A 23,850-nucleotide genomic window follows, 5' to 3' on the forward strand; every position below is an offset into this window, starting at 1 on the left:
ACAAAACAGTAAATATAATGGTAAATATACATGTTCTTACTTTTTATGCATACATTATGCTGTGAAAGAGTAAGTATTGTCAAGATTTTGTTTTTAAGAAATTCATTTCTTTTTCATTCATTAATGTAATCTACATTAACCAAATTGGGAAAAAAATATAAAATTTTGGGAAAAATGGACATCTTTTCGCAAGGGGAAACAGCCTTTAGAAGGCAGTAAATTACACCAGAGAAATTACTGCCCACTATTTGGTTGTTGCTGTTTTGTCCTTGTTCACTTAACTTTAAAAGCAAGTAAAATAGATAAAATAATTCTCCCAGGTTTATTTTAATCTCGTCACATGGGTTCAGGGTTCTTCCCGCCCTTGGGCTTATGGGCTTAACAGCCTTGTTGCCTTGTGCCTCAAAACAAAGTTTATTTTTTAATTATCGAATACTGGGCCTGTACCTGTAGTTTTCATTGTATTACTACACTATATAAGAATTGACAACACATAGTCAGTGTGTAAACATTAAAAAAAGAGACCTCTTATCAAGTTATGAGATTGTTCAAAGATGTTTAAGGATTTAGTTTATATTAAATGAACATTGGAGAGCTATTCTGGTGTATTTTTGTGTGGCCAACAGTTGTTGAAAATTGTCTTAGAGACACACGTGTTTTTAACTATTGTTTGATCTCCCAAATGAGAAATAATTCAAGGAGAGATTCGGGACCGTATCCGGAGAATCGCTTCTGTTTTTATCTTAATTTAATTAAGTTAAAATGACTTTTTCTTTTCATTTTTATTTTATGTCAGTTTCTCAAATTTTACGATTTTGTTTTTGTGTTGGCTGTGTCTGTTTTGATTGGGTGGACTGGATGGATTTGGGTGCTTGTAACTCAATCAAATCAACTCACTTTTGTTGTAAATAAAGGTCTTAGGCCCATAATATAGCATATAACAATGTTTACAATAATAATATAACATTGTCATCCTCGTGGGTGCGGGTGCGCAATCTGGGCGATCAACCTGTGGTTTGCTTCACCTTCCAAAAGATCCTCATAATTAGGCTTTAAACATGAACGTTTGTCCTCCCCTAAAGAATGAGCTATTTTAAGTATTAAATGGTGCACTTTATTAAATTAGAATTAAATGGAATTTGGCATATTTTATTCTAACATGGGCATACTGAAAGAAAAGAAACCAAGCTTTTTGGCAGTGATGTAGCATTTTATATATGGCACGGAAATCAACAATTGAATTATCACAAAGTAAACTTTAATAATAAAATTTAAAACAGAAACAATAAATTCCACAAGAGTCAATCAAATTTGAAGAACAAAACATTGACACTTTTATCAAGGATAATCAAGGAGCGTGATAACAACAACAAACAATACATGTGAAAAAATCAAAACAATCTATAACTATAATGATACAAATTGTATTTGTTTTACTTTTAATCTAATGCATTTAATTTATTTATAAAAAACACAACCGTTTTGCCTAATATACAAAATTAGAGTGCACCGGTAATCAACTGAATGTGCAATCTGAAAATCGAGGTTACCGGCAAATAAACATGTTCAATTATGAGGTCATAGGAAGTGACGTCACGTTTCCAAGCAGTTTCTGTTTACATTTGGAAACACAAAAGAAGTGATTTTCAAGCTCTTGCAATTTTGCGAATATTCGTGCACACACTGCGATTTGATTTGAATAATGGTATCATATCACTGTATTCAATGTTCATGCATTTATTTGATAAATATTTTGATATTATTTCATTGTTGTTAAGATGAAATTAATAACGTTACTTTTCGCTAAGTGACAATTTGCAGTTTTTCAGTTCAGTGAATTTGACATGTTTTCATTTCAAAGTTAAAATGATCATTGTAGTTGTTGACTCCTATCATTAATTTGATTTGTTGCGTTTTGATAGACTTTAACCTAAAACATATATAACAAGTCGCTCATCGTTAAAAGCAATACAAATTGAAGCTTTGCGTACTACTGGGTGGGGTATGGTCAGGTCCGGATAGGTTTTGGCTAACATTCAATTGCTTTATACAAGCGCATCATTGTTTGGGTTTATCGTGTCCATTACACCATCCCACTGCCCTTCCTGATGGTATAAAGAACCTAAAACCACAATATTCTGTTTAGTCTTTTTTCTGAAGAATGTGCTTTAATGTGTTACTTTGAAATTGTCTATGCATACCATTGAAATATATTTGATCATTTATCATTCTATTTTCAGATGGCTACTTCAGTATCATCTACTTGTGCTGTAGAGATTCCAGCCTTCCAGCCCATCACAATCGCTGCAGAGGTTCTGCAGCAGTTTGACCCACTGGGTCAACGCGATCAGAAATCCGCTACCAAGCTGTCGAGTGATAGTTCGGGCAGATGTTCTATCAAAGGTGTCTTTGGAGATATCTGCTTTGCTCAGGCTTTGGGCTCGAGTTACACCTTGCAAATGGAGGATGTCCCTCTGTCAACAATTGAAGTCCACCCTGCTCAGGTTGCCTGCTTTGAAGCCACTGAGGTTCCTCTGCCTTTAGAGTCTGTCTCACCTAGTCTGCAGTCTGGTGATGTCGTCACCGGCTCACAGGAGGTCGTGTTCATACCGAGACCGAAGGTCTTTACATCGAACATGGACGTGTAAGTTATTCTTAGAGGAAACTAGATATTCCAATGTTCTATATATATGATAGTTCTAAGATTTTAAGGAAATGATACGAATTGTCTTTTTTAGTAGCAGTCACAAATGTAATCCACATTTTAAAAGTTGTGGAGTGACAAAGAGCATCAACAATAGTGCCAATGTATATATATAGTCCCCGACTGTGAATTGGTTTCATATATATTGTATTTTGAACAATACGTTAATGTATTTCATTCTTATACAGCTTCTCCGATCTAAGGACGTTCAGCAAGCTTACAGGTTTCATACCGACCTCCCAAGTGACCAGGGTGACAACAAAGGTGCCCAAAATCATCGCTCAAGGTATGAACCAAGACTTCATATTCTCTGAAGTTAATGTTAGTCCTTGGTTATTGATTCCAGATCGATCATCATCTCAATGTCATTATTTTTTAGCTACTTCTTTTAAAATAAATATTATATTACTTTATGCTTGTGTATGTTACTGCTCTACTGCTCAAGTCAAAACGTAGGTTTTCATTGTTGTATGTCTCTGTTGGTCTGTCCAATTGTATTTCTCCCTCAGCAAATGGTACACATATATGGTAATTTCGTTGATTTTTCTTGACATCTTTTAGCCTTCATTTTTTCTATTCCTGTATCTCCATCTCATTCTGTCTCTCCCTCCACCCGTCTCCAGTTCGTGCTCTTGGCAGTGTGTTCCGTGGCCTCAAACGCTCTGTTCTACCCAGCAAGAGCAGCCACAAACACTATGACACACTTACAGACAAGCCGGCTCTGCAGCTGTAAGCTTTATTGCAGTCTGATCTTGTTCGGAGTTCTGTCCTTAAAATGTTCTTCCTAGATGCAAAACGAATCAAAATATTTTACTTGTCTACTTTGTGTTAATATGCCTTTGTTTTGCCAATTGGAACTGACAAAAAACTCTGTCTTATTTCTAAAGGTTTTCATACGAGACCATGCAGGAATGGAGGAAGACCAAGAAAACCCTCCTTACAAGGATGTACCGCCACCAGGACGCCCTCTCAGGCCTCCGAGAAGCCAGAAAGGTGGGGTCGAAGACAGTTTTACTTGTTTCAGACATATTCCATTTTCAGGCAGACATATTCATCTTGTATGAGGTTGTACATCGGCTGTGTGTAAGATAAAATGGGTTTAACATACAAACCAATATTTTTGCAGGCTTGTTGGAAGAGCGAAGCCAAAGTAAAGAAGTATCAACTGATCATATTCACTCAGCGATCCGCTCTCCGGCACAACCCTGGCCAAAAGGAGGCTAGGACAAAAGCCTTAAAGGTTTACACATTAATGACAATGAAATACGCACTGATGTTCTTGTTATTAAACAATAACAACAGCAATCTGAGCATGTTTAACTGTACATTTTACTGGCAAAACACTCTCATTAGTCAATTTTTTATTTAAACTTACTCAAGAATTACCCAAAGGTCGAGCTTTATGAAGTATGTAATTGAAATGATTTTAAATATGTAAATTTGTATGTATAAAATGGTATGTATACATTTAAACATTTTCATGTTTTGGATGAACAGGAGATGGAGGGCGTCCTCAATAAAAAACAGATGGTGCATATTAAAAACATGGATGCATTTAAGGATAAATTCCTGCATGAAATATTTGCAAGGGATTCTGTCGTTCAGGTAAGTTTTACTAAGAAAGACTTGTTCAGGCGAGATATGTTTATACGTATGTCATCTGTGAAGGTGGCCTTGTTACGTTGTGATTGTGAGTGTCCTTTGAGTGTCTGTGTGTCCTTGATTATTGTGTGTACATTGAGTGTCAGTTGGGCATTAACTCTTGAGTGCACATTGAGTGTAAGTTGGGCCTTGATTCTTGTGTGTACATTAAGTGTCTGTTGGGCATTGACTCTTGAGTGTACCTTGTGTATTTGGTCTTTGATTCGGGTGTGTACAATGAGTGTATGTTTGGCCTTGATTCGTGTCCGTCAGGCCTTGATTCTTGTGTGTACATTGAGTGTCCGTCAGGCCCTGATTCTTGTGTGTACATTGAGTGTCCATCAGGCCTTGATTCTTGTGTGTACATTGAGTGTCCGTCAGGCCTTGATTCTTGTGTGTACATTGAGTGTCCGTCAGGCCCTGATTCTTGTGTGTACATTAAGTGTCCATCAGGCCTTGATTCTTGTGTGTACATTGAGTGTCCGTCAGGCCCTGATTCTTGTGTGTACATTGAGTGTCCATCAGGCCTTGATTCTTGTGTGTACATTAAGTGTCCATCAGGCCTTGATTCTTGTGTGTACATTAAGTGTCCATCAGGCCCTGATTCTTGTGTGTACATTAAGTGTCCATCAGGCCTTGATTCTTGTGTGTACATTAAGTGTCCGTCAGGCCTTGATTCTTGTGTGTACATTGAGTGTCCGTCAGGCCCTGATTCTTGTGTGTACATTAAGTGTCCATCAGGCCTTGATTCTTGTGTGTACATTGAGTGTCCGTCAGGCCTTGATTCTTGTGTGTACATTGAGTGTCCATCAGGCCTTGATTCTTGTGTGTACATTAAGTGTCCGTCAGGCCTTGATTCTTGTGTGTACATTAAGTGTCCGTCAGGCCCTGATTCTTGTGTGTACATTAAGTGTCCATCAGGCCTTGATTCTTGTGTGTACATTGAGTGTCCATCAGGCCTTGATTCTTGTGTGTACATTAAGTGTCTGTTGGGCATTAACTCTTGAGTGTACCTTGTGTATTTTGGTCTTTGATTCGGGTGTGTACAATGAGTGTATGTTTGGCCTTGATTCGTGTCCGTCTCGTTGAGTGTCCATCAGGCCTTGATTCTTGTGTGTACGTTTGAGTGTCTGTTTTGCCTTGATTCTTGTGTGTACATTGTCTGTTTGGCCTTGATTGATGTGTGTACATCGAGTGTCTGTTTTGCCTAATTTCCTGTGTGTACATGAACGTATGTTGGGCCTTGATTCATGTGTGTACATTGAGTGACTGTTTGGCCTTGATTCTAGTGTGTACATTAAGTGTCTGTTTGGCCTTGATTCTAGTGTGTACATTGAGCGTCTGTTTTGCCTTGATTTTCGTGTGTTTTGTTGGACATTATGCGTGTGTGTCGAGTGTCCGTTTTGTGTCCGTTGAGCCTTGATTCGTGTGTTTCTCGTTTAGTGTCCGTTGAATGTGTGTAGAACTTGGTTCTTGTTTGTTTCGTTGAGTCACTACAGAGTGTCTGTTTGGCCTTGAATTTTGTTCCTTTAACCTCTTCATAGAGTTCGTTCCTCTAGTTCCTATTGTATAATGTGAAAGTTTACATAACAATTTGATTTGCCCATTAAAAGGTTTAGATTGTCGATTCTAATGTTTGTTGTTTATTACCTGCAGCTAGCTGGTGACGTTCAGAGAGAGATCATGTTTGAAATGGAGACAGCAATAAGCCGCCTGATGAGGACAAACAGGCAGGACGTGAGGTTGGTTAATTTGTTGTTTTTGGTAGACCGATCACTTTATGCTTTATGAATATGGCATTTGTACAGTTCTATTGCCTACTGGATTAAAAAAAATACTTACGCGTCTGTTGATTTCGTCTGGAAAGTTGGTTACAAATATGATTTTCCACTAAACACATGCACAATATTTTCATGAAACAATGTGCTTAAGGTTAATTACATGAAACAAGGATGCTTATACCTCAACGAAGATGTGTTAAGTACTACAGTATTTTTAAAGTGGGTGAAACCTGTTTTACACAGAAAAGTCTGGAATGTAAATGTCCTTACTGTATTTCAGCGCTGAGCAGGTTGCGGAATTTGCCAGGCAAATCTACGGCATGACTTCCCGCTCCTATTGCTTTGAAAAGGTCTCGGTAAGAACTTAACTTTAAGAAGCGCCTAATTATCGGTTTCTATTCATGTTTAATGTGAATACCTTGAAGTTTAAAGTCATTCACATTATATCAAAATTGTTGAATGTCTAGTATAAGTCTGAATATTTGTGACCTTGCTGTTTTTAGCCTGATCCTTGCCACAAGGAGTGGGTGACCATTTCGAGCTTCAACACCAGTAAGATGAACAGGAAGGACATGCTGAAGGTAAGGACCTCTTGATTCCATATAATAATGTGGCCTCAATATCTCCAAATGTTTTAGTCTCTTACAACAGGAGCAAAGCTCACCTTTTTGTTTCGGTAAAATTGGTATATATTTACACTCAGAAGAGTTTTTGAACTTGAAAGATAATAAATCGTTATGATAATAACGATAAACTAATTTTTAATTGTAAAATCAAGATAAAGTTAGAAATTCTGCACAAGGAAAAACACTTAAGAACTTTCGAGAATTTTGGCGTATTGTTAATATGTAGCTTTTAAGTTTAGACTGAAAAGAGATATGAAGATGGCTTTCTTTTGAAAGAAACTGCACGCGTAGAAAGGACAAATATATAATTATATATTAAATGATATAAAACTGTGTATTGATTCGCTAGACTTTGTTAAATTACTTTTGGCTGCATACCTTTAATTAGACTTTTGAGTTATATATAAAGACACGTTTAATCATTTGTTGTTGAAACAAACTCATTATTCCGTCATCTGATGAAAATATAATAAATCGTACTGATGTGTTCTATATATTATTTTTCAGCTGTCGACTTGAGGCGGAGCTCTTTGATGATATTTTAGGGGGTGTGAGGGTCCTGGTGTTGGTTGTCTGTCTCCGCTCAAACACTATGTACTCTAGACTATTGCACCTGTGAGGCCCGTCCGCCAGAACTTTGGACTTATTGCTAGATTCAATCATTACTACTTGTACATGATTTGTACTTTTAACTGTATATTTCCTGTCTCTTGCTTCCGTCTGTAGGGTCCGTTGATGGTGTTGATTAGTGTATCATCTACTTATTAAGTGGTCCGCCCGGTTTATAGTCAGATACTCTTAATAAAGTGCCGGAGTTATTGCACCTGGTGTATGCGGGCTGAACAGAGTTTTTAGTGCAAAGTGCGTTGAGCGGGTCGGGTATTGGGACCATGTATGGCGGTTGTTTAGTGTGATAATTTATGTGCAATAGTGTTTAGTTTCCGTACATTGCAACTCGTTTTTTACCAATAGTAAATGTCAGCCACTATGGAAATCATCGCCATTTTATGATCTATCCCTTAAAATGTCATTTTGGAAAACCCTTATCATTTTTCCTTTAACAATTAACAAGTAGAAAAAGCGAGTTGGAATGTCAAAGTCATATATACGCAATACAGTTGTACAATAAAATTTCCATTAGACTTTGCTTTTTGGGATAATATACTTTAAATAATTATTCGGATTTTTAAGGCAGTTTTTTATATAATTTTTCTACAACATTTTAATACATATTTAGACATGTTTGTGTATATACTGTAGCGTATATGGTTTAAAGGAAAATGATGTCGGCTGATCAAAATTCTGAAAAATATAATATTATTGTTAATCTATATAGATCTTTAGTAGTAATTGGTAAATATAATTTTGGATCATCAATTCATATTTCAAACAATTGGAATTGACATGACTGTTCATTATAACTCAGCTGACACAATTTTCATTACATTAAGTTTAGTCTTCAAATAAATAATTTCAACTTAGTCATGATCTTTATTGTTTATTTCCCATACCAGCAATTTGTTGCTGAGATAAACACACTCAAGTACACGTGAGCAACGTACAGACTATTGAGCACAAGTTAACACTTAATATTGTTCATATGTTAACATGAACATCGTACATAATATTTAGCAAAAGCATAGATGTACACTGACCGGCCCCGATAGCTCAGTGGTATAGCGTTCGCTTCGGGTGCGGAAAGGTCGGGGTTCAAACCCCGGCCGAGTCAAAACGCTAAAATATTGTACCAGTAGCTCCCTTACCTAGCGCTCGTATATGGTTGGACTGGGAAATCGTGTACACAGAAATGGTCCGACCCAGGAAAGTTGTATCCCGTGTATCAGTGCCCTACATCGAGCACGTTAAAGAGATATCGGCGCAAAGAGCTAGGTATCGCACCGGATATCTTGTATCTCACTCTGTTTCTTCAAGTCTTCAAATGTTTTGACTGCGCAGCGTAAGAAGGGGACTTATTGATATAGATCAAATATCTAGTTTAAATGCCAGGCAACTATTTAGCTCGTTTATGAATACGATTTAATCAGCTAATCTATATTACACTGGAGTATGTTTCTTGGCTGGAAACCAGAACTGTTTTCTATTTTGAGGGGACAAAAAAGTCCATGTCGGTGCTCGAACGCATGACCACATTGGTGAGAGTATATCACCACCTTACCTACTGGAGCCTAGCTTGTTGCCCGGATCATTATTGTTATATTACTGTTTACGAACAAGCCGGTTTTCTTAACTAATAGTTATTGTTTATTTTTGCTTTGCTTAACCATTCATTCGGCATAAGAGAGGCTCAGCAAAAATAAATTAAAACTTATTCAAAAGAAACGTAAGCTCACTTTAAATTCGAAAAAGCAAACCTTTGGTGTGACCAGTCTCTGTCCGTTCAGATCTACATAAAGGGCAAGACGAGTCAGCTGGACATTAGTCCTATCTAATAATTTTCACAATGCATCTAATTATCAGCATTAAGCCAATGATTGTACATTAAAACGTACAAGGTCAAGATAGATACACAAAAGAAGCGTACCTTTTAGTTTTAATGTATTATAATTATAAAGTCGTTAATGATCAAAACAAAAAAAAAGCATCTGATTTGTGTACAAAATAAAAAACAACAACAACATATTAGCCTTCATAACTGGGGTTTTCAATTAATAGCTACGTGGCCACAAATATCTCATTTCTAAAAAAAGGCAATTTTCAGTTTTCTTAAAACATGCTATTTGCCATTGTCGTCGACTCCGGTACTTCATTCCTATGTCCATTCAAATGTGAGCATGTGATTGACATTTATATAAGGCGCATGTAAATACAGAATACTGAGCACATGTTAACACAGAATATTGAGCACATGTTAACATGAACAAGATACATAATATTGAGCACATGTTAACATAGAATATTGATCACATGTTAACAAAAAATATTGACCACATGTTAACATAAACAACGTACACAATAATGAGCACATGTTAGTGACCAGCATTTGTTCGTCTATGTATGTTCACCGTGAGCTTATATGGGACCCGCCAAAGTCCATTCGACTGTGAGCTTATATGTGACTAGCTTATGTACGTTCAACCGTGAGCGTGCATGTGACCAGCTTATGTACGGTCAACCGTGAGCGTGCATGTGACCAGCTTATGTACGGTCAACCGTGAGCTCACATGTGACCAGCTTATGTACGGTCAACCGTGAGCGTGCATGTGACCAGCTTATGTACGTTCAACCGTGAGCGTGCATGTGACCAGCTTATGTACGTTCAACCGTGAGCGTGCATGTGACCAGCTTATGTACGGTCAACCGTGAGCGTGCATGTGACCAGCTTATGTACGGTCAACCGTGAGCGTGCATGTGACCAGCTTATGTACGGTCAACCGTGAGCGTGCATGTGACCAGCTTATGTACGTTCAACCGTGAGCGTGCATGTGACCAGCTTATGTACGTTCAACCGTGAGCTCACATGTGACCAGCTTATGTACGTTCAACCGTGAGCTCACATGTGACCAGCTTATGTACGTTCAACCGTGAGCTCACATGTGACCAGCTTATGTACGTTCAACCGTGAGCTCACATGTGACCAGCTTATGTAAGTTCAACCGTGAGCTTACATGTGACCAGCTTATGTACGGTCAACCGTGAGCTTACATGTGACCAGCTTATGTACGGTCAACCGTGAGCTTACATGTGACCAGCTTATGTACGTTCAACCGTGAGCTTACATGTGACCAGCTTATGTACGTTCAACCGTGAGCTTGCATGTGACCAGCTTATGTACGTTCAACGGTGAGCTTGCATGTGACCAGCTTATGTACGGTCAACCGTGAGCGTGCATGTGACCAGCGCATACATCCATTCAACCGTGAGCTAGTATTTGATCATCTTATGTCCGCTCAATATAGGCTGCAATAGCTTTAAACCCGAAATTCATTATACCTATTAAAACACATTTTAGCCTTTTTAAACATTGTTTTGCCATCAAATTGAATACATTTGAAAATATTTGAATAGACCATAAGTTTTTCGCTCGTTTGCATACCGGTGGGGTTCAGGAAAAGTTATTTCGTGTACTTACGTTTTCTCCGATCCATACGAATCGGCAACGATCAAGTTACTCTGGGTTGGCACAATGCGAGGGGACAAAACCCTTACAATAAATTTCATTTCTTATATTAATGAGTTATCTTCCTTTCGATGGATAGCGGTGATTTTGTAACGGAGCATCGCTACTGAATTACAATTACAATTATTTAAATTCAATTTCGAAATTCGATAAAAAAAAACGGTACGACAATCAGAATTCAGAATTAGAATATTAACATAAATTGTTGTATATGGCATTTTGGTCCGTATGCCTTTCTTGAAGAACGAAATATTAAATTTGATTTTTATTTAAGTTTCATTTTACAAATCCTAGTTTCATTTTAATCATCTTTACTTCACAATCGTTTCGCTTAATAGGTTTGATGCGAATTGTGCCCGTCTATTTCTTTCATATATAATGTTGCAATAACATATCACAAAAGATGGAAAAGCAAAAAATAATATGCTAAAAATACAGTGTCTATTTTTTTAAATCTTAAGTATCTACCTACCCATTCAGTTGTAAATGCATTTTTGGATTTTTAAAAAATACACGCTTTTGTAAATCATATATAGGTCCGGGCCTATAGTGCCAGCATGGAGCTACGCCAGTGAAAACTATGAATGATACGTTCACAAATACCAATGCTTACCTCATTTTGAATTATAACATTGAGATAATATGTGGAACTATGTATTCCTAAAGCACTGTGGAGCACCATATAAAGGCATCTACCAACCGTCTATCACAAAGCCATACTGTATATGGACAGCGCTACTATAATTATTCCATTATAAATATAGTATCTCAATATAGCATCGAACGAATAGATATTTATAGATACACTTAGAAACAAAGATAACGCATCGATATTCGATATGACTATAAATACTTCATGTATCGCACTATTAATTTACTATCGTTAGCTTTCTTTTTCCACTAGTATACTTTAAATCGACCCAGTTGAGATAAAAATAGCAATGATTTAGGCCGATTTTTAGCTTAAGCAACTCCATTAAAGGTGAGTAACTGCGCTAAAGGTATCACAAGTAAAAATAGCGCCATGACAAGGGTCCGTTTACCTTTTAAGGCACAATTTCGTGGAAATGGGCGTGATTTGTCATTTGTTTAGCTTATTGGTTGCGCAAACTTTTAGTATATATACCCGTTTACTGCAATGTTAAATCATTTAAATCATTCAACAGCAAGTGTATAGCATCAATACAAAATTCAATTTTGGATACGTTTATATCTGCGCTTGATAAACGGTAAGTAGCCTCATTTATTTACTTATTATTTTAGAATTAAGTTTAAACAATTTGCAAGCAATAATCATTATTTTAAATCTGAATTTTATTTAAGAATTAATTTTAAATTATTTGAATGCAATTATCATTAGTTGTATAATTTATGTGTTTTATGCATTTTAAATTTAACAACCTTGAAGGTTGTCATGCTTCTTTAAACACTTGATATGTAATTTGTCTATTTGTCTTAAGCCTTTTTCGAACTATTTCAAATTAATATAATTACCATTGGTTATCTACATTAAAATATCTTTTTTATTGTTTAGAAATGTTTGTAATGTAAGCGTTTGCTTGCACCTATTTGACGTCACATTGGCTATTTCACATTTTTGGTCTGAACTTATTTTCGAACGTTGCGAGTGTTGGGGTTATAATTTAAATGCAATGTTTTATTTTTGCAGAAATATAAAATCAAAATGAGTCAAATCAATGACGAGGAAATTGCCAGCGTTGTCATTGACAACGGCTCCGGAATGTGCAAGGCGGGGTTCGCAGGCGATGACGCTCCCCGGGCGGTGTTTCCGGCTCTCACCGGGCGCCCAAGGTTCGACATCGTGATGGCGGGAATGGGCGGGAAAGACACGTACATCGGAGACGAGGCACAAAGCAAACGCGGAATTCTGTCGCTTCGTTACCCAGTTGAGCACGGCATTGTCACCAACTGGGACGATATGGAGAAGATCTGGCATCACACATTCTACAACGAGCTCCGGGTGGCACCCGAGGACCAACCCGTGCTGCTGACAGAGGCGCCTCTTAACCCCAAGGCCAATAGGGAACGTATGACTCAGATCATGTTTGAGACATTCAACACGCCGGCATTCTACGTCGCTATTCAAGCTGTCTTGTCACTGTATGCGTCTGGGCGGACGACGGGGGTTGTATTTGACGCTGGTGACGGTGTATCACATGTGGTTCCGATCTACGAGGGATACGCGCTGCCCCATGCTATTGAGCGCATGAATCTTGCCGGAAGGGACCTCACACACTATCTTAAGAAAATCCTGACTGAGAGGGCATACAACTTTTCATCTTCGTCTGAAACGGAAATAGTGAGGGACATAAAGGAGAAACTGTGTTTCGCGGCCCTGGACTTTGAAAGTGAAATGGACTCAGCAGCGAAATCTTCAGTCGTTGAAAAGAGCTACGAGCTCCCTGACGGTCAGGTGATCACCATTGGTAACGAGCGTTTCCGGTGCGTGGAGGCTCTGTTCCAGCCATCCTTCCTGGGCATGGAGAACGGTGGCGTCCATGAGCTGCTGCACAACTCAGTCCAAAAGAGCGACATCGACATCCGGCGGGACCTTTGGAACAACGTGGTCCTCTCCGGTGGCTCAACGATGTTTCCCGGCATCGCCGACCGGATGAAGAAGGAGCTTGATGCGCTGGTTCCCGCCAACATGAAAGTGAAGGTCATCGCGCCGCCCGAGCGGAAGTACTCGGTGTGGATCGGCGGCTCCATCCTGTCCTCACTCACCTCCTTCAGCCAGATGTGGATCTCCAAGCAGGAATACGAAGAGTGCGGACCAGGCATCGTCCATAGGAAGTGCTTCTAAACTCAAACAGTACATATGGAACAAACGCTGTGTACTGTGAAAAGATAATTGATTTGTATATATTCTTTTACATAAGGTTTTACTTCTTACATCGTGCAATATTTGCCTGTATATAGACTATTAGTTTATTTGAGCATGCATTTATAATTATGCTTTAAATTGACTGTTAGTTTATACTAATGTATTTATGCTCGACTGTGACGAAAGCTATTAGCTTATAGAACCACGCTCAAGTACATTTTATGGGTGGAAACCAGAACTGTCGTCCATTTCGAGAGGTCATGAGAATGTACGTTTGGTGGGGTTCGAACCCAAAACCTCTTGGGTGAGAGGCGGACACCAATACCACTAGACATCTCTGACCGTCAAACTCATGGTTGATTGTCGTCCTCATTATTGTGTACATAATAACTATCAAACGCATTCACTTTGCATATTTATCAGACATTTATCAGATTTAAAATCATCAGTTATAATCATTTTTGCCTCAGAGTATATCATCTTTGTTTGATTTATTTTATAAAAATGCATTACTTTGTGATATTTCATTCATGAATTACTGGATAATAAAATGTAAATACAAGCAGAATTGTAGTTGTTCACTGTATAATAAGGTATTTTAACAACGAGTAGAAATGGTGAATCAAATTCGTTGAATAATATTTTTGTTCGTCCAAAAATATACAGTCACTAAAAAGATTGAAAACATCGAATGAAGGATATAAACTGACTGCTGATTTCTTTTGACAAGTGTCCGTTTCAACAAAAATCTAGGTCTGTTTTAGCCGTTAAATGAAATTATCTTACTTTCATAGACTGATTTTGCTACCAAGTTGAGTGATTTGGGTAATATTAAACGGTAGCACTAAGTTGAGGAAATGAAAACATCAATCAATTTGTTGCCATGATCTGTGACGTTTATACTTATTTCAATTTTAGAGATAACGACTAAAATCATTTATTGGAAGGGACCTAGTATCCGACAATCGTGATTCTTCCTAGAAAAAAAAGATACATTAAATCGTCAAGACAAATTGAAAGAAACATATCAAAATTGCATACACATTGCCCATTTTCACGTGCTGCATGTATATGCATATCAGAGGCAATGAGAAAGTACCTCTGATGGGGTGATCATATCCGTTATGAATATTTATTAATGCAAGAGGCTGAAAATATATATGATTCAATGCGATGCAGCACCGGTTGCCTTTCATATACTAGCAGGCGCGTAGCTGCCTATACACGAGTACGCGGCTGAATTCACATGACTCTGACAAAAAAATCAGTAAAAGTTGCGGTATGCGTACTTAAAAACATGGTCCTAAAACTGTCCATTTTCCAGTAAAAAAGCACCTCAGAATGCCCAGAATGCACCAGATTGCACCATGGTTTTCATTTTGTTCTGAGGAGGAATGTCACCGAACCGCCCTAGCACAATAAAGAATCCACGTGATTAGAGAGCTAGCTACGCCCCTGACTAGCATTAATGTAAATATCGTATAAGTCTGTGAACATGAAACATTTTATATACAGAAAACAAATGGTCAAAGGTTAACCATTTTATCTTTATTTAAATTAAGAATTTCGAAAAAATGGCACAAGTGTTCACAACATGGAGCGCCCATGGTGTTGTCACGAACGTTCAAGGTCAGGGCCAGATATAGGTGACAACGGTTATATGTATTGTTATGCCTCATCCTTACATTTTTCCCACTCGAAGGATTTCAAAATAAATGTTGCCAGCCTGAATAGTTTAACAATAAGTATATGTAACTCTATTTCTGCAAGTATAGAGGCTGACCCCCTACACCCCATTTGTACGCGGTATTCAGGTGTTTTAAGTAGTATCTGTGAAATAAAATAATGATGTGCAGTAACTAATTTTTTAGCATTATTTTTATTCGGTACACAGTTACTTTAAGTCTTACAGTATTTAAATAACAAATAAGGATTTCTCGGTATGCAGGGGGACCCATTTGTACGCGGTATTCAGGTGTTTTAAGTAGTATCTGTGAAATAAAATAATGATGTGCAGTAACTAATTTTTTAGCATTATTTTTATTCGGTACACAGTTACTTAAGGTCTTACAGTATTTAAATAACAAATAAGGATTTCTCAGTTTGCAAGGGTGTGGGGGGGGGGGGGGGGAGTCTTCACGCTCGATAACATGCGAGACAGTATTTATTTTAAATACGCTTTTCTTCCATCCTAATAAACTTCGGGGAGCATAATTTATATCGTTTCATATGATCGCTTTTTTCACTCATTAAAGACCCCAAATCGTTTGAACATGCTTCGTTGAAATTCAAACGTCTTAAATAAATTAGTAAATCTACAATCAGTGTTTCCTTTCATGCCCGGATTGTTATCGAAAACAAAAGAAAGTTACACGGCCAATAATTACATTATAAAGTACCGAAATTAGTACTTCAATAACTGATTTTACGAAAATGTCTCAAAAGACTCGAATAATACAGGACACCATTGTCTTTAAAGGGTATGTAAAATTTCAAGCATATAATGATAATAATATCAGTGTTTTTTTCATTTTGAAATATTTATTTTTAAAATAAAATAATAATTTCGAAATAAATTACAATTCGTTTTAAATCAAATGGATTTCAAATTTATTGTTTTTATATTTGCTCATTAAATTGTACACGTGATTATAATTTGGAGATGAATACAGTTAAACGTTGAGCATTTATGCATTTCCTTACTTGTTTAGAAGAGAATCACCTAGTAAGAAAACTGAAAAGGCGTACCTAGTTAAAGTACGCGTGGTTTCTCCCTCCAGCAGACGAGCGGAACGCGCGCGCCAAAGATCGCCCCGCACTCAGGGCGCACGGAACCCGAAAGACACAGCAAATAATAAGTACAGACAGAACATCCATAACGAAGCCAGTAATAAAGTGCCAGTTAGTTTAAGAGATAACGGAACCGGAAACACCAAGAGCGGCGCACCTGACAGTTCCAAAGACGCCAAAGACTCAAAATCTGATATGTCAAAGGCGTCGTCGACAACAAAGAACGGCGGGAAGCTTGCTGTAGCGAAGAAGGAACTAAAATGCGGGCTGTGTACCGACAAGTTTCACGAGCCAAAACTTCTCTCGTGCCTTCACTCATTTTGTCAGAACTGTCTAAGGCGATATGTAGAAAAGGGAAAATATAAGAAAAGCTTCCCGTGTCCCCTCTGTTCCAGGAGCATTGATATACCGAAGAACGGCGGTGTCCGGGTAAGCTTAAAAATAGTGATATATCGTTCATTCCATTCAAATGAATTTCTTTTTGAAAACAAAGATAATAAGTTGCACGGTTTATATATTATAAATAGTACTACCTGGAAATGGTAAGGCAAACTTATGTGAGTTGTATGCAAACATGTACCTGTTAATAAGCAAACGTTTACATATGTGACACGTGTGCCCATTCCGTACCTGGTAGACCGTTGTCTAGTCGGGGTAGTTGGAAAAAGGAAAAAAAAACTTCGTTTTAGGAACACACCAAACTATTATAGGGCGTCGGCCCCAGTGAGAGTATATGATTGTAAGGATACCCTGACTAGAGCTTTGCTGCTTCTCTTACGTTCGACAGTTAAACCTAGCTTAACACCTGTCCCGAAAAAACAGTTTTTTAGTGATTAGGCGGGTGATCAAACCTGAGACCCCTGCGATGAACCCTCATTTTGCTATCCTCATTTTCTACAGGTAAACATAGTACTTGGTGGCCAGTAAGAGTTCGGATGAAGCGCCCCCTTAAGACATCGGTGACTGACACAGGCGCTGTGGACAGATGTCTTGAATGTCAATAGGCTTTAAAACTAAATAAATGTATTAATTATCTTCATCCCCTTCGCTCCTACAGGTAAATATGTACTTCAACGAGAATAACACCCACGCACAAAGGCACTCCCTTGCGACATTTATGACACGTGCGCCGGGATGAATCGACGTCGATAAATAAAACAAAAATGTACCCAGTTTCTACAGGTACCCCGTATCGAGTAAAGAACATGGCTTAAAGCGCCCCATTGTAACGCGTGATAAGTTTAAAACTTAAGTACTTTTTCATTCCCAATTTCTGCAAGCGAACATGTACCTGGTAGCTAGCAAAAGCACGGACATGGCGACCCCCTTGCGAAATCTGCGACACTATCGCCCTTGACGTGGACCGGTGTCTGAAATGACTCAAGTTATTCAATAGTTTTTGTTTTATTTCTCCAGTCCCTCCCGGCAAACATGTACCTAGTTGCTAGCGAGAGCACGGACAAGGCGCCTCCATGCGACATTTGTGACACGGGCGCCCGTGCCGCGGACCGCTGTCTAGACTGTGAAGAAAACATGTGTACCAACTGTCTCTCTTACCATAACAAGATGAAGGCTACAAGAGTGCACAGGACCGCGCCTATAGGTACACTTACTATTTAACTAAATTACTATCTTCTTAACTTCTTAACTGACTGACTGACTGACTTTTCAGTAACGTGTGGGTTTTTTTAATTACTTAGTCTAATAATTGAAAATTGTTCGAAATTTTACCATATAGGCAAGTTTGAAGATGCTCAGCTAGAATTTAAGTTCTAAATTATCTTTATTTTTTTTTTTTAAATATGCTGTTAAGTCATTTGCAAATGTTGCAACATTATATGTTGTTTTTCACTCTTAAATCACGAGTACCAACTTTTTTGTTTATTCCAGGCGACAACACAAAGTCCAAGGCGAAGATCCAGCAGAAGCAGTATTGTGACCAGCACGAGCAGGAGGAGCTGCGATTCTACTGCGTTCCCTGTGCCAAGATTGTGTGCCGCGACTGCAAAACCATCAACCACACCGTCCATCAGACGCTTGAACTCAATGACGTGGCGGAGGGCCGGAAACGCGATATAGGAAAATCCCTCCGCCATACTAAAGAGTTTCTGCCAAAAATCCAAGGGCATATTAAAACACTGACTGCGATGGCCAAAAGTTTGGAAAAGAACACACAGGAAACGACCAAAGAGATTAAAGGTCAAGCTAAAAAGCTTCATGAAGAGATAGATCGTATGGCGGCGGAAATGATTTCGGAGATAAAACAGAAGAATAAAGAAATGGAGAACACCCTACAGAGGAACATCCGGTCAGCGGAGGTCGTCTACGCCTCCATGGAGTCCATCATACTGGCAGCTGAATCATTTATGAATGTTGGTAGCGACCATGACGTCATTGAGAATTCAGTGAATATTAAGAATAGAGTGGAAAACCTGCCGAAAGAGGTTCCCGGCGAATCAGTTGATTTTGTAGAATTCAAATTCAGACCGGGTCCCATTCCATCCACGGATCTTTGGATCTGTTTCGGAAATTGGACCTCCGACGTTGCTGCCAGTGTGGCTATCTCGATTCCCCGCCAGATAGGACCGGCCATGGCTCTAATGGTTCGGGAGCTGAGCTCTTTTGCCGTCCTTGGAGGCAAGGCTATAATATCCATCGCCCCCTCCAAAGACGGGAATGCGTGGTTGTGTAACAGCTTGTCGGAACATATATTCCTTTACACAAAGAGTGGCCAATGCAGAACGCACGTCAAGGCTGGTTTTGAAGTCGGTGACATCTACGTCGCCTCCGATGATACCCTTATGATGTCATTTCCGTCGCAGAGGAAAATACGTCGAATGACCGGAAACGGACAAATCACTGATTTTGCCAACCTGCCAATGTATCCTGCAGGCCTTACACAGATGGAAAGCGGGGATATCCTAGTATGCGCTATGGAGAAGCTTGGTGAATCCGTTCGTGGCCCGGATTCGAAAGGTGCCGTTTTGAGGGTGAACAACTTCGGCCGCGTTGAGAAATTTGACAAGGAACGTAGAACAAATTTGTTCACGCGCCCTATACGAGTCACCGTCAACGCAAACAAGGATATTATCGTCTCCGAATGGGCGAAAGGAAACGACCACGTGGTTGCGCTCACAGCCGACGGTAAAATGAAATGGCAGTACCACGGACCGACGACGGTGGAACTAGCGCACACGTTTGTCCCCAACGCCCTGGCCACTGACAAATATTGTCAGATTCTAATCGCCGATTCCCACAACCGCGCCGTGCACCTGGTCGACAAGGATGGCCACTTCATCAAGCTTCTACTGACGGAGAAGGACGGACTCGGGGAGCCGTGGTCGGTGGCTGTGGACAGCGAGGGCTTCCTTTGGGTCGGTGACACCGAGGGAAACGTCCGTGTCTACAAATACATGTCGTAAACTGCATACACTCTGAGTTCTATTTTAAATATACATGTACTACGTATGGAATTGAAAATAGTTTATTTATTGTACATAACTTATGAAATGCCTTGTTTAAATTGTCTGACATTTGGTTTTTGCAACATGTACAACTATAATTATCGTAGATAAAAACATTTCCGTTAAACACATTTTCGTTCTGTCTTTCGGTTTTAAGTACTTTTTTCTATTCTACGCTTCACAATTTAAAGAATGCGCACCTACAAATGTTTTACCCGTTTATTATTAAAAAATCGGCATTTTAACCATCATACACCATATTTACATATAGTTAAAAGAGCAGTGGTGTAGCTATAAATAGGCCTTGTAGGCCTGGGCCTACAACCTTTTTTTGAAAATGACAAAATTTAAATAGCCAAAATAATGCAATAAAAACTAATAGCTACTCGAACACTTTGAACAACTCAAAAGTTTGTTGTTTATTTAAACCAAGTGCAGGGTATTGCTTGATTTTATTGTTATAATTGCAAATATTATTAAGTGAGTGTAATGCACATATAAAAGTCCCCAAACTCACATAGAACCATCGGGCCTACAATTTTTTTAGGACTAGCTACGCCCCTGAAAGAATGTGCCTTTTTGACACTTTTGATCTTTTTTCATTCGAGTTCCGAACGTATTCAACGCTTAAGTAGCTGCGAAACAGTTTTCTCCATGTTTGACTACTGGGCGTGTTCCCGTACATTTCATTGAATCATTTCCTCAACTGATTTCTTGGCCATATCTTAATCCATAAAACCATCGAAACTAAGTTTAGGAACTAGCCAAGCAGGCACGGAAAATAATAAACATCTGGTTTGGATGAACGCGCTGCATAGCGTTTCAATCAATAAGAGACACAAAACGCCCCGAAATGCATTATGCCATCGTTTAGTTAATGAACGACATGTAAAACAAAATAACAGCGTTTTTTTTTTTTAAATTGCATACCCTCAGGCTGTCAGTTGTTTTAATGTGTGACACTTACACAGGTTAACACAAATCATCTCGTCACTTGGCCACTTGGATAACTTCTGTTCCCCTTTTTATCAAGTTGTAGAAAAGAGTTGGGGGGGGGGGGGGGGTAAGTTTAATTTTAGAACATGTTGGAAGTAGCCAACAGTCTTTCCGAAGTGTTATCATCGTATCGATCAACTAGTCACCAGATTTGTCTTTACAAATCGTTTGCACTCGTCTGCAAGTCTGTGTATATGTGTACAATTCATGTTTTATCCAACGAACAAAGTGTCATTGTGACTGGCAACTATTGATCAGCAACAATATTTGCGAAATGAACGTATGAAATGAGGTTCTACTTCCGTCCGCTCGATAATTTGCATCCCATGGTCTACATTCGAATTGTTTCTTCACACTCTCCACAGCAGTACATGCAGTATGTGCAGCACACTCTAATTCACAACTATCAGCACACGTTTCTTCACACTCTCCACAGCAGTACATGCAGTATGTGCAGCAGACTTTAATTCACAACTATCAGCACACGTTTCTTCACACTCTCCACAGCAGTACATGCAGTATGTGCAGCAGACTTTAATTCACAACTATCAGCACACGTTTCTTCACACTCTCCACAGCAGTACATGCAGTATGTGCAGCAGACTTTAATTCACAACTATCGGCACACGTTTCTTCACACTCTCCACAGCAGTACATGCAGTATGTGCAGCACACTTTAATTCACAACTATCGGCACACGTTTCTTCACACTCTCCACAGCAGTACATGCAGTATGTGCAGCACACTCTAATTCACAACTATCGGCACACGTTTCTTCACACTCTCCACAGCAGTACATGCAGTATGTGCAGCAGACTTTAATTCACAACTATCAGCACACGTTTCTTCACACTCTCCACAGCAGTACATGCAGTATGTGCAGCAGACTTTAATTCACAACTATCGGCACACGTTTCTTCACACTCTCCACAGCAGTACATGCAGTATGTGCAGCACACTCTAATTCACAACTATCGGCACACGTTTCTTCACACTCTCCACAGCAGTACATGCAGTATGTGCAGCAGACTTTAATTCACAACTATCGGCACACGTTTCTTCACACTCTCCACAGCAGTACATGCAGTATGTGCAGCACACTCTAATTCACAACTATCGGCACACGTTTCTTCACACTCTCCACAGCAGTACATGCAGTATGTGCAGCAGACTTTAATTCACAACTATCGGCACACGTTTCTTCACACTCTCCACAGCAGTACATGCAGTATGTGCAGCACACTCTAATTCACAACTATCGGCACACGTTTCTTCACACTCTCCACAGCAGTACATGCAGTATGTGCAGCACACTCTAATTCACAACTATCGGCACACGTTTCTTCACACTCTCCACAGCAGTACATGCAGTATGTGCAGCACACTCTAATTCACAACTATCAGCACACGTTTCTTCACACTCTCCACAGCAGTACATGCAGTATGTGCAGCAGACTTTAATTCACAACTATCAGCACACGTTTCTTCACACTCTCCACAGCAGTACATGCAGTATGTGCAGCACACTCTAATTCACAACTATCGGCACACGTTTCTTCACACTCTCCACAGCAGTACATGCAGTATGTGCAGCACACTTTAATTCACAACTATCGGCACACGTTTCTTCACACTCTCCACAGCAGTACATGCAGTATGTGCAGCACACTCTAATTCACAACTATCGGCACACGTTTCTTCACACTCTCCACAGCAGTACATGCAGTATGTGCAGCAGACTTTAATTCACAACTATCAGCACACGTTTCTTCACACTCTCCACAGCAGTACATGCAGTATGTGCAGCACACTCTAATTCACAACTATCAGCACACGTTTCTTCACACTCTCCACAGCAGTACATGCAGTATGTGCAGCAGACTTTAATTCACAACTATCAGCACACGTTTCTTCACACTTTTAGTAGTAACAATGTCGCCACACGGTAGCTCGCCAAGTCCCGAGATACCGTTAGTACACTCATCCGCGTCGGCGGAACCCTTAGCTTGTTCAACATAAAGTAATCGTTACGATTGGTGGTTTTACAACTTCACAGACTAGTCTACTTCACAGACATGAGGTCTGTCTGACGTCTTAGTCATCTATCTTACTTTATTAACAACCTCATTGGCTAACACATTGTCAACGCAAAATCTGACACAGTGAGTGTGTATCGGATGAGTGGCAAAAACACCCGCGAAAATTGAAATTCTTAATGATAGAGCCTAGTACTTAACGATTGCCTATCTGCAATCTCATTGGCTGTAAATGTAGGCTGTATTCTTATTTCAGTTATGTTTCTCCATATATCAACAGCAAATCACTTTAAACTCAGACATCAAATATAATGTATGTTGTTCGTGGAGTATATTTACGTATATGAACACATATTAATAGGACCTTGAACGAATTGCTATTAAACACACTGGTAATGAAATTAGTGAGATGTGACCATTAAATGGAGCGTCGACACGTCAGGACAAGGATGGCAATTTTTTACGGACTATCCAATGGTCAACAAAATGGTAGGCACATAGAACAAGGTCGTGTGAAATAAGACGATTGCCCCACACATTTATTTCAAAATGCTTGGACAAACATGCTTTACAGCAGACACATTCGTTATGACCAGATATTGTCAGGCCAATGGTGACATACCCATAAACATTGTTTTCTAGCCTCAATATCATTTAGTGTTCAAGAACAATAGGATCCCCGGACAGACTTACATGTAATCATTTAGACGAGTGCGACGACCATATATGCAATTAGCACATAAAAACGCCTCTTTTCCATTTAGTCATTCATTGGTTTAATAAGGCCGGTTATTTAGAAGCTCACGCATGTGCGCTGGCTAATAGGGAG

At 39.2% G+C, this 23,850-nt stretch overlaps 2 protein-coding genes across 4 annotated transcripts; both read left to right on the forward strand.

Annotated features, from left to right (window-relative positions):
• Positions 1–12,053: 12,053 nt before the first annotated feature.
• Positions 12,054–14,281, forward strand: LOC128229354 (actin-5-like). Its single transcript, XM_052941227.1, has 2 exons — positions 12,054–12,119; positions 12,560–14,281. Exon 2 carries the CDS (start codon positions 12,575–12,577, stop codon positions 13,712–13,714), a length of 1,140 nt encoding a protein of 379 aa, XP_052797187.1. The 5' UTR covers positions 12,054–12,119; positions 12,560–12,574; the 3' UTR covers positions 13,715–14,281.
• Positions 14,282–16,189: 1,908 nt separating this feature from the next.
• LOC128227971 (E3 ubiquitin-protein ligase TRIM71-like) lies at positions 16,190–20,288 on the forward strand. Of its 3 annotated transcripts, none has more exons than XM_052938963.1 (4): positions 16,190–16,215; positions 16,447–16,954; positions 17,942–18,128; positions 18,416–20,288. In XM_052938963.1, the coding sequence occupies exons 2-4, from the start codon at positions 16,721–16,723 to the stop codon at positions 19,945–19,947; spliced, it is 1,953 nt and encodes a 650-aa protein (XP_052794923.1). In that variant the 5' UTR covers positions 16,190–16,215; positions 16,447–16,720; the 3' UTR covers positions 19,948–20,288. The 3 variants fall into 3 exon arrangements, with proteins under 3 accessions (XP_052794923.1, XP_052794924.1, XP_052794925.1); XM_052938964.1 differs by having other exon boundaries at positions 16,191–16,215; positions 16,519–16,954; XM_052938965.1 differs by lacking the exons at positions 16,190–16,215; positions 16,447–16,954 and adding an exon at positions 17,532–17,582.
• Positions 20,289–23,850: the final 3,562 nt, after the last annotated feature.

Source organism: Mya arenaria, chromosome 3 (genome assembly GCF_026914265.1).
Source record: "Mya arenaria isolate MELC-2E11 chromosome 3, ASM2691426v1".
Taxonomy (NCBI): domain Eukaryota; kingdom Metazoa; phylum Mollusca; class Bivalvia; order Myida; family Myidae; genus Mya; species Mya arenaria.